This window comes from Poecilia reticulata, linkage group LG3 (genome assembly GCF_000633615.1).
Source record: "Poecilia reticulata strain Guanapo linkage group LG3, Guppy_female_1.0+MT, whole genome shotgun sequence".
NCBI classification, from domain to species: domain Eukaryota; kingdom Metazoa; phylum Chordata; class Actinopteri; order Cyprinodontiformes; family Poeciliidae; genus Poecilia; species Poecilia reticulata.
In genome coordinates this window covers 740,064-751,831 of record NC_024333.1, presented here as the reverse complement: position 1 = coordinate 751,831, position 11,768 = coordinate 740,064, and the positions used below count along the sequence as shown (strand labels likewise).

Here is an 11,768-nt window from a genome sequence, read left to right as displayed (position 1 = left end):
CGTGAACCGACCAAAGTTCCCTTTCTCAGAGTAATTCAAGTGATTCTGTCCTCCACCTTCCTGCATATGTTAATTTATGACCTCCTGTCTTTAATGATAAGACCCCAGGGGTCTGAGCCGAAATTCTCTTGCAGATTCTCTATTCTCCTTTGTACTTTAAATACTTCGGGTTTTAAATCACTCACACAAACCTGTTCAAACTTAAGAAATTCGTTCTAAAAGGTTTAAACTGTGTTAAACACTCAAAATAATAATTTTTCTCAACAATGCCAAACTGTGTTTATAAGGAAGCGAGTCTGTCAAAAGCATTTTTTACATCGTCATCTATGGAGCAGCTTCAAAGGAAATGTTTCTGCAGTGTGGGACCATTTTGATTGGAAAATATTGGAAAATAAATTTGTTTTCATTTTTATCGTTTCATCCGGTTCTTGTCAGTTTCTACTTAATCTATCTGAATCCAAATTCAGCTGCAACTGACTTTTAGTTAACCTGCAGAACATAATATGAAAGTAAAGTGTCGCATGTGTTTAACTATTTAAATAAATCCACCTTTTCAATTCAAAGCAGCTTGGAGTAGACGCTTTAATGACATGACTGCGGATCACATTAATAAGGCCCGATTGATGCACACGCACATCCGCTGACCTGAAAACAGGTTTTGTTCTTTGGTTTCAATGTAGAGTTTTTATTTATTTTCTGTGTAATAACTGTAAAAAATAAAGGTAACTACTTCACGGATTTCGCTTATCAGGGGTTATTTTTAGAACGCAACCCCTAAGAAAAACAAGGGTTCGCTGTAAATGTAGTTTACTTAATTTTTTTCTACAGCAGTTTTGTCAAAAAAGCGTAACAGGCTTAATTTCAAAAGGTTGTAAAAACTTTTTTTTTTTTATAAAAATTTGTGGAAAAAGAAACAGTCCATGCATCCTCATTCCAAACACATTCACTTAAATTTTCACTTTATGGTACATGTTCACATTCTTTATTGACTGTATATCAAATATATTTTAAATGTAACTGAAGATATGACATAATACAACATATAATATTCAATAAAATACAAAGACTTAAATCTTATTGTACAGACTTGATCAAATCACTACGTTGCCTGTAGGAATTTTTAATGTCCAGAAGGTGTCAGTATTGAGTGACACAGTATTGACACAGTATCAATACAGTGTTGCTATGAGTCGAAACGCCTCATGACGCCTCATTTACCCATCACTACTGTTAGGTTAAAAGCACATCTGTCATGATTAGTGGATGAGGTGAGTGGTGAGGAAGGACGCAGGCAGACCCAGGTAAAGATGATGAATATAATGATAATTGTCCACGGGACAGAACAATGGAGAGCACAAAGAACACACGACGGCCCAGGGAAACAGACTGGTAAACACAACGAGGATCCGACGAGGAACACAAGACAACAGGTGGGACTAAATACACAGGGAGGGTAATCAAGGAACGAGACACAGCTGGGATCAATCAACGGGAAGACGCAGAGACTCACAGGACAGAAACTGAACACAGAAAACCCTAAAAATAAACACAGAAACACGGATCACGACAACATCTTCTGAAGTTGGGATATTTTTCCTCCAACAGGTTCCAGAGGAATCACCTCAAACCAGATGTTGGACTGGATTTTATTTCAATGATATATGATATTTATTTTGCAATTATTATTAAGCGCTCTTATGAACACAGCGGTTGATTAGTTGATTTTAAACTTCTGATCTGTTAGTTATTTTGATAATGGAATCGAAACGCACAGAATTGTGCAACACCTTGTTGAAACAATAATCATTGGGATTATTATTGTTGTTGGGTCATTAATTTGAACACATTTTGTTGATTTTTTTTTTTATAAGGATAAAAGCCCAGCCACCTTCTTAAGCAGTTCTCCACTGACCCCCTCTAGCTCCGCCCCTGAATAAAGACTTTCATATTGTTTTGTCTACACCTCAGACCAGTAGGTGGCGGTAAAAGTGCTTTAGGACTGTTTGCCAACCCCCACTTATTACCGCCGAAGAAGACAATAAAAACACGAAGAAGAAATCTTTGTTCTGGCGGCAGTGTGTGACACGTTCTGATTAGTTTGGTGAAAAAAACTTGTTCCGCCTAAAGCCTGGCTTTGTTGTCGACATGGTGAAGTTATCTGCGGAGCTCATAGAGCAGGCTGCTCAGTACACCAACCCGGTGAGAGACCGAGAGTTGGACCTACGAGGTAAGTCTGAGCGCCTCCCTCAGAGCGGCATCGGGCCTCGTTGCTTTTGACTTCATTCAGTCGGAGAACACCAGGATAGGAAGTAGCTGTGTCTGCGGACTCCAGTACCAGGCTTTGCAAGGCGTCCAGAACGGCTGCTTCACTTTCTGCCTTTTTAATTATGCTGCCTGACCCGGAGAAGCTAGGCTGCTAACTGCTAGCATGGTAGGAAGTCAGAGTCAAACTACAAGGAGGACACTTTCTGGAGTTTCCAAAACGGCTCTGAATGCTAAGTGAAAAAGCAGCTGAGGACCTGGTGTGTTTGCATATAAATTATTCACGTACTTTAACCTTTCCTGTGTTTTACTCTAAAGGTTATAAGATCCCGGTTCTGGAGAACCTGGGAGCGACTCTGGACCAGTTTGATACCATTGATTTCTCTGATAATGAAGTGAGGAAACTGGACGGCTTCCCTTTGCTCAAAAGACTTAAGACGTTGCTGATGAACAACAACAGAATCTGGTAAGATTTCAGATCCAGATCGAAATGATCAGATGCTGATTGGAAGTAACTGGATCCTGCCTGGTTAGTGTTAGACCCGACTGGTGGTGCCAGTGATCCGAGGCTGTGGCCAGGGTTTCCAGCCCAAACACAAAGAAAATCCAGACAAAAAAGGGCTCAATCTCATATAGTCTTATGGGTTTTATTTATTGTTGTTGTGTTTTAATTTTGGATAGTTAAAATGTCTTCCAGTTCCAATGATAAATGTTCTTTACAGAGTTAGTTTCTTGTTTTTTGACAGGGTGCATTATTATGCCATCATCTATGAATTACTTGAAAATAGTCTCAAAACAATATTATCGTCATCATAATAATTACTGAGACAACTTGTTGTCCAGTGTAAGTTGCTATTGTGACAGGGCTCCATTATGTGAGGTGTTAATGTGGCTGTTGTCTCTCATGCTGCTGTTGTTCCACCAGTCGGATTGGAGAGAACCTGGAGCAGTCCCTGCCAGATCTCAGAGAGCTGGTGCTCACCAACAACAACATCCAGGAGCTGGTGAGTAATGTTACCATGGAGCCCCAGTTCTGCTGTTTGGAATGCCTGCATGGATGAAGGGTATAAAGTCAGAGCAAACACAAGAGACTGTTGAATGAAAATTCTGACCAGAACTAGGGCTGCACCAATTGCAGTTTTCTAGCCTATCACCGATTATGATCTTTAAAAGGCCTAACCTGCTGGTTCCAGTTCTGGCCAATACTGACTTTTTTTACAACAACAAAGTTTCTGAGTTGGCAACAGTGGGATCACTATTGTTAACTGCAAACGTGCAGACATGACCTGGTGGGTGGGCTGTCAGTCAAACCTCTCACAGCAAAGCAATAGAAGACAGTGGCTGATTTTTAGACCTTTACTGAGAAAGATGAGATCAGTGGATAAGATTAGCTTCACATTCAAGTATCAACTGATCACCAATCTCCCAAAATTAGGGAAGGATATCGGGGCACCAGAACAGATGAGACTTCAGTGGATCAGCAGCTTATCAGGCTGAATTGGAGGATCAAGGGTTGCTGCTGTTTGGGTCATTTGCAGCGTAGAGTGTTCAGCTGGGAGGGAGCAGAGGACAGATCCTTGGATCCACGGATCACTTTGGATTCTCTACTCAGGAAATTAGAACATCCTGAAAAAGTACAGTATTTTCCTGTCTGTCATTCCAGAAAATGAAATTCATATTATATAGATTCATAACATACAAAGTGAAATATTTCAAGTCTTCATTTTTTCCAGAACTAAAGTGCTGCTCAGTGGTCCAGGACCACAGCTGATTTAAACTGAGTCCTCCAGCTCTAATCAGTTACTGAACCTTGAGGTCTGACCTCTTGAGTTGTTGGGTTCCTGAAAGATCATTCAGGAACATCACAGTTTGAGCTCATCAATACATTGTCGTTGTTGGATTGTTCTGGTTTCTCTTATACCAGCATTATGATGCAAGTTAAAAAGTCTATGCTTATTTTGTCTCCATCCTGCCTTAAAGGCCACATTTAGACAGCTATTAGGAAAGGCTGCTTAGACTCAGAGCTGTTAAGTTGTATGGAAGAGGACTAGGGCAGCTAAAAATAACTTTTTTCTGAGATTCCGAGTGGCCCTAAGCCTTTTCCTTACTGGTTAGAAGTACATCCTGTTGAAAGTATGATCTGATGCTGCTCACACATCTGGGCAATTTGGGGTCTAATTAAAGTAAAGTTGAAACCTGTCTATATTCATCTCCATCAGACTTAGTTCTCCTTCTGCTCTCCTTTCCCATCAGGGAGACTTGGATCCGCTGGCCTCTGTGAAGACGTTAACCCTCCTTAGGTAACGCTCTCACACACATGTTCAGCTCTATATAGTGCTATCTGAAGATTTAACTATCTGAAGAGATTTATTTTTTTGTGCTTGAAATAAGAAAATTTTACTTAGATAAAATAAGTTATAGACTTGAAGTTTGCTTGGTAAATATTGATATTCTAGTTTCTAGCAGATATTTACTCTTAAGTAATATTTTCTTAATATCAAGCCTTTATATCTTAATGAGATAATTAAGTACAAAAAACACTTAAGATAAGAAAAATATTCTAACATAAACCCTCTTGGTGAGAAAAATTATCTTGTCAGAAAGAAAACAAGCTTAAATCTCCTTAAGTAAAACATTTAATCTTACTAAGATTTCAGTTTTTGCAGTGCATTGAATGGGTCTGAGTGTCTGACCCCTCTTGGCCATCACCTCCAGACATGCAGCTCTGTCCTTTCTGCCTGCAGCTTGTTGAAGAATCCTGTGACAAACAAGAAGCACTACAGGCTTTACGTCATCAATAAAGTCCCACAGATCCGTGTGCTCGATTTTCAGAAAGTGAAGCTCAAGGTAAGGTCTGGCAAACCCAAAATACCAATGTATGTTAATAAAGATGAACATGTTCCTCTGACTGTGTTGTTCCAGGAACGGCAGGAGGCAGAAAAAATGTTCCGAGGCAAACGAGGCGTTCAGCTCGCCAAGGACATGGCCAGGCGAACAAAAACGTGAGTCTGATTCGACAGCAATGTCTCAGGACCCCTGATGAACTGCTTCCTTTCAGCAAACCTGAACTACTGTTATACATTGAAATACATGTAGCGAAGAGGACAACAGTTGATTCCGTCCCAGTCTCACAGAGGAGTAGAAGGTTGCCTAAATGAACCGTGTCCCTTTCAGGTTTACTCCTGGGGTTGTTCAGCCCGAGAAGAGAAGGACGGGGCCGTCTCAAGCTGATGTGGAGGCCATCAAGGTCAGTTTGTCAAGTGGGATCTCTGACCCCTTCTAGTCACACAAAAATAGAAGTTTTTCCCACTTTTCCCCTTCGTTCTTCTGTCCTTTTATAAAAGGACTGATAACTACATTATCTATCAGTAAACACCATCTATATTGATAATCTAGATAATGACTCTGGGTCATTATCTAGCTCTAGTAGGCTCCATTTGGAAGGCCTCACTGCTGCGAACATATCTGTAATCAGGGTCATAGTTTGTGTTCACTTTTTAAAAAAATATATTGCAACTGCACAGCCAGCATGAGGTTCTGATTCATTTGAGTAGAACACAGGTTGTGCTTTAGCTTCCTTTCTCTGTGTTAATGATCTGCATCGACTCCAGCCTAGATTGTAATAACATTTCAATAGTAGTTTTATCTGATCCCAGTGCAGAATTGGACACATTTGATCGTGACATTTTAATGTCCTCTTTAGCAAATTGGGTTGGTATTTCTGGCATAGTGCTCAGCTACCTTTCAATGTGAATGAAATTATCTGTGGAGTTTCCCAAGGTTCCATCCTCATCCTCTCCTCTTCAACATTTACAAGCGTCATTGAAATTCTATGCAACAATAAGACAGAGTATCACATATATGCTGATGACACACAATTGTACTTTAGTCTTTCACCAGCACATTAAAGTTTGGTGCAAATACTCACTAAATGCAGTGAACAGATTAATACAGTTGGATGTGTCAAAATCTTCAACTAAAAAATGATTAATCCAAAGTTTTAGTCTTTGAACCAAACAAGCATTGACTAAAACCAGCCCCCTCCTTCTGTTGGTTTAAAAAGCTTTGACAGAACCAGGAGTTTGGGGTGATCATGGATCTGAATCTGAATCTCGACAATTGCATCTAATTTCTGAAAAAGACAACATATGACTACCTAAAAATATTTCCAAAACTAGATGACATGTTCCAACAGGACTCTGAAAAATGAGTTCATGCTTTTGGTTTTAGCAGACTCAATAATTGCAGCACAGAAGGATCTGCATTTCAGTCCAGTTCTGATATCTTCACACTGCCTGCTTATTGCTCACAGAATAGTTTTAAAATCTGTTAACAAACCACTTAGTAGTAAAAGCCCAGATTACATTCCTGATCTTCATCTGCTGTAAACCATGAAGATTTTAATATTTGAATCAAACCTACTCTGCATTACAAGAGTCAAACCAAAACATGCTGATCAGCGCTCTGGATTCACCGCAGGAAGCTGGAGGAACTGACAGTCAGTTGGAGGGTTGGATGGTGCTGAAGTTGTGTAAATGTGTGTTTCAGAATGCCATCGCCAACGCTACATCATTGGCAGAGGTGGAGAGGTTGAAAGGCATGCTGCAGGCCGGACAGATCCCAGGACGAGATCTCAGACAAGGTGGGTTCCAACCTGCTGTTGCTGTCCTGTGTGCTTCTACTGACAGACCCGCTCAGGAGGATGTGTGGAGGTTCTGAAGAGGCAGGATTGTTCCCTCAGAGAACTACTTCAGCACTGTTTCAGAACCACCAAACAAGTGACTGAAAGGTCAATTTGAGCAAATAATCTGCTTCCAAAGACAACAAACCAAGTCTGTCCTGGTTTATTAGCTTTGGTCTCCAGGACTCTTTCCCTCAAACATGGAATTATTTTTTCTTTTCAGTATGAAGTTTTGTCTGCTGAAGTCTTAGAGGGAGTTAACAGTCTGAAGAGTAAACCTGCTAGGAAAGAATTTCTTCTTCTTTTTTTTTTTTTTGACATCTCGGCTTCTGTTTACTGCTCAATTATAATCTTCTGTTTACTGCTCCAAATATAATAGAATATAAAGAACCCAGCTGTTTACACAATCCATCAATGATGGAATGTGGAGCTGCATTCTGTTGTCACAGGCCTGAAGTTTCACATTTCTCCATCACAATTGAATATGCTTTCCAGACCCAACGAGGTCTCAGCATCACAGCAGTTTGATATGGTTTCTATGTGATGGTGAGATATAATGTCATGTCTCTTTATTTGTTGAATTAGATCCCAGTGGGATGGAGGAGGAGGAGGAAGAAGAAGAAGACTATAATGGTGCAGAGGCGCATATGGAGGAAGGTTACGGAGACGGCATAAACAACGGGGACCAAGCAGAGGATGAAGACATGGAGGATGAGCCTCATGAAAACGGCTCCTGAACCTGCTAGGTTTTTTTTTTTCTTTCTCAGATTTCTGGTGTCGCACTGCAGTGTGCTGTTTTTATTTTGTATATTGACTCATTAAACAGATTTCTTGTACTCTCTGAGATTGCATTCTTTTGTCAAATAAAATCTCACTTTGTTTTTTTTTTTTCTGCAACCTTTGCTGCATTCTGTTGAACTTTTCAGCAACATCAGAACTTTTCAGGTAGTTGAGGTCCAGCCTCCTGACAGGAGGGTTCAGAAGCTGAAGCAGAGCAGCTTAGTGGTGCAGAGCTCCAGTTGGTTCAGACAGTGGATGAATAGATCACAGGACTTGGTTTTTATATATTTTGTTCATTCTTTTTTTCTAAAATAGAAGAGTATGAAAGTAATCAAACCCCATGAGATTTTTCACATTACCAAAATAAGCTATCATGGATTTGTTTACAATTGATCAGAACAAAGTAGCAACATTCTGAATCAGGAGAAAAGTACTTTTGTTTGTGCTTATTTATATTTTTTTGCATTTAATTTATTTGACTGGGATAGTGCACATTAATTAACTTTGTCAAGTTTTGGCAGTGTAAATATGCAGGAATTGGAACAATGTAATAAGACGACACAAAAAACACCTCACTATACAATTCACAGGACAGAACAAATGTAGTTGTATTATAAAGAGCAAAAACATCAAAAGATTTACACAAGAAAATAACCAACAAACAGGATACAAACCCTCCGCTATGAGCAGTGGAAGACATGCTCATAGCAAGTCTTCCACATGATTAGCTAACCAGCTAATCAAGCATTGGTTGATTAGCTGGTTAGCTGTCAACCAATGCTTGGAGTTTCTGTAGCTTCCATTGCCTCTGACCAGCATCAGAGGTAGTTCCCTGAATGTGAGGCTCTGATAGATGCCACCTTCTGGCTTCAGAGTGGTTTAGCACCCATTTCTATTAATTCCTCAGTCTACTTCAGAACCATATGTTTATACTCTTAAGTATTTTTGAGTTATTTGTTTACCGGTTTTACAAATTCTTTTGATCAAAATGGCTAAAACTCAATCGGGTTAAACAAAGAGCATCTGAAAACAGAAATCTTCAAATCCTACTAGAGATGCTCAACTGGATTTACATCTGGACTTTGTCTGGACCATTAAAACACATTATTTTCTCTGATCTAACCCATTCCATAATATCTCAGGCTGAATGTACAGGGCTGTGGTCCTGCTGGAGGATGAACCTTCATCCCAGTCTCATTTTGTGCTTCTAGTCTTCCATCATTGTTGAAGGAAAGCATCCCCGCAGCACCATGTTGCCACCACCATGATACTGGGGATGTTCAGTAAGATCAGTGAGATGTGGAGTGTTTTCAGCCAAAAAGTTTCACGTTGGTCCACAATGCTTGAACAAAAATTATACAATTGAATATGTCATTATTATTATGACTGGTCAAAATGACAGACAACAAAAGAGTCTAGTTTAATCCCTAGTTCAGTCCACAGTGACATGTCCTGATGACAGTCATTTGTTGGCAACTCTGCTAATCCACCTCATTTGCTTTTGCTGTTCCTCTTTAAATCTCCATCTGATCAGAACTCCTTTTTCTGGATATTTAAAAATTGTAAGCAGTGAAACAGAATGGTTGTCAGAATTTTATGTTGCTTCCAAAATGTGAGATCACATTAAAATATTAAGCAAACTATCAAAGTGTCTCCAACAAGTTTATTATAGTAAAGGAAATGTTGTTCAAATGCCAACCATCCAAAGTAAGAGACTTTTGTGCAGGTATCTGTTTCTGTGTCCGATTCTCCCAGCTTGGTTTGAGGAGGTTCTTGACATCAAGATGAATCCCATCAGTCAAGCATTTTCCCCGGACACCTGCTGTGTCTTTACTCAGTGGCTCCAGCCACATCCTGCTCTCAGTTGATCTATTAACTTTCGGTATTTGCCCAGGACTTTAGAGATAAAGCTCTCAAAGAAACAGCAGGGCACTGCTAAGAAACCAAACACAACATGGCGCTGAACAGAACACAGTACCTTTGGGCAAGGCGGTACCACACAGCAAACATCCCCAAGTCAGCTCTTTCATGAACTAAAGGGTGGAGAGAAAAAGGATTCATGAAATCCCTGTTAAACAAGGATGTTTACAATGCAGATTTAATCCAGTCTGATATGTTAGGAATAGTTTTGTGATCTGTCTCTCAGAAAGAAATAGAAAGAGAAAAAATCCTTAATAAAGTGTCTATATTATTAATATTTATTGAAATGAGGAAAATTAGAGGTTTTAAAACAGTCCAAAGCCATCTCCTAACTGTTTGTCTCAAAGATTAGTTAATGTTGGAGATTTTCCTTCTCAGAAGAATTACTCTGCTGTGTGGAGATGGTAAGTTATGAGGTACAGCTGTAAAACATTAAAGTTGATGCTACATTTATATTGTTTATATGAAACCCCAAAGGAGAGAAAAGGATGTGACCTGACAGCTTAACTCATGACGTCATTTATTCAAGACTGATGACGCAGAACCTTTTCTAATGGATCAAAACAGCCGTAGACGCATTGCATGCACCTAATGTACTTTATAAAATCAGCGTGTTCAAAAAATAATTACTCTTAAATTAGAACTTCTAGGGCTAAGTACAACTCCGTCATTCAGACTGTAGAGGAAGTCAAAATGTTAGAAACAGTATAAATCAAATATCACATATTGATAAATGTAATCCCTCCAGGTTAACAGGGGTAGGTGATTAAATGTGTGCCACAGGATGAATATCCTGCACTGAGGGAGCTGAGTCACTCACTGACGCAGGCTCCCACAAGCCAAGTTGAGTTCAGTTCCAACATGGCAAATGTAGACCATGATACAATACCTGAGAAATTCTAGCAAATAACTTCAAACTATTATCTGTACCTTTTTATCCCTGCAGTGGTCATTGGGTAAGAGTCAGTGTTCACCCTGGAGAGGTTAGGGGTTGAGGTTAGGACAGCACAGAAGGTCAGCCATGCAGACACACACTCATACCCTAACAGGTGTATCTCTGGACTGGAGTACCCAGAGACAAGGGTGTAGATCCCATCTCATTATTGGGGGAAGACCATAAACAAGGACATTTTTTAAGAGCAATTTTGGGGGGGTCAGCAAAGTTATAGTAAAATGTGCTTTAAATTTTTTTTTGTGTTTTCAAGCTGCACCATCAAAAATGACTAGTGAATAACAAAAGTGTTTTTCTCAGTAAACAACCTGTTGAAACCCATAGAAGTAAAACTAAGATTCAAATGTTGCTTAGATATGAGTTTGGTTCAGAGTCACAGATCTAATCTCTGATACACCTTTACAAAACTTAAAGCTCTGACTAAAAACAAGTTTTAATAAGTAGCTCTACTTAATAAAATTCCTCATAAATATTGATTTATTGCTGTGGTTCTTAATACAAGTCATGTGTTATTTAAATTATAAGTTGCTTTAAACTTTTATTATTATTATTATTTCATGTTAAAACTTATAAATATGTAGGAATTGAATATTTTGGAAGTATCATAACCGGAAAAGGGTAGAGTGCCTTCTCCGGGTCAGGGGGGTCGTCCTGCCTCAAGTGGAGGAGTTTAAGTATCTGGGGATCTTGTTCATGAATGAGGGAAGAAGGGAGCGGGAGATCGACAGGCGGACTGGGGCATCGTCTGCCGTGAAACGGGCGCTGTACCGATCTGTCTTGGTGAAGAGAGCTGAGTCAAAAAGCGAAGCTCTCGATTTACCGATCAATCTACGTTCCCACCCTCATCTATGGTCATGAGCTTTGGGTCGTGACCGAAAGAACGAGATCACGGATACAAGCGGCCGAAATGGGTTTCCTCTGCAGGGTGGCTGGGCTCTCCCTTAGAGATAGGGTGAGAAGCTCRGTCATCCGGGAGGGACTCAGARTAGAGCCGCTGCTCCTCCACGTCGAGAGGAGCCAGTTGAGGTGGCTCGGGCATCTGGTCAGAATGCCTCCTGGACGCCTCCTTGGTGAGGGCACGTCCCACCGGGAGGAGGCCYCGGGGAAGACCCAGGACACGCTGGAGGGATTTACGTCTCTCAGCTGGCCTGTGAACGTCTTGGGGTTCCCCCG

At 40.2% G+C, this 11,768-nt stretch overlaps 1 protein-coding gene across 1 annotated transcript; it reads left to right on the top strand.

The window, feature by feature from the left end:
- Positions 1-1,993: 1,993 nt before the first annotated feature.
- snrpa1 (small nuclear ribonucleoprotein polypeptide A') lies at positions 1,994-7,784 on the top strand. Its single transcript, XM_008404953.2, has 9 exons — positions 1,994-2,227; positions 2,581-2,728; positions 3,188-3,266; positions 4,516-4,562; positions 5,007-5,109; positions 5,185-5,264; positions 5,437-5,509; positions 6,811-6,904; positions 7,529-7,784. Exons 1-9 carry the CDS (start codon positions 2,146-2,148, stop codon positions 7,678-7,680), a joined length of 858 nt encoding a protein of 285 aa, XP_008403175.1. The 5' UTR covers positions 1,994-2,145; the 3' UTR covers positions 7,681-7,784.
- The last annotated feature ends 3,984 nt before the right edge of the window (positions 7,785-11,768 follow it).

Bases quoted from the DNA above. Each gene is read 5' to 3' on its own strand.
- snrpa1 (XM_008404953.2), top strand. From the start codon at position 2,146: ATGGTGAAGTTATCTGCGGAGCTCATAGAGCAGGCTGCTCAGTACACC. The intron at 2,228-2,580 runs GTAAGTCTGAGC...TTTACTCTAAAG, and splicing joins CCGAGAGTTGGACCTACGAG to GTTATAAGATCCCGGTTCTG. The intron at 5,510-6,810 runs GTCAGTTTGTCA...TGTGTGTTTCAG, and splicing joins CTGATGTGGAGGCCATCAAG to AATGCCATCGCCAACGCTAC.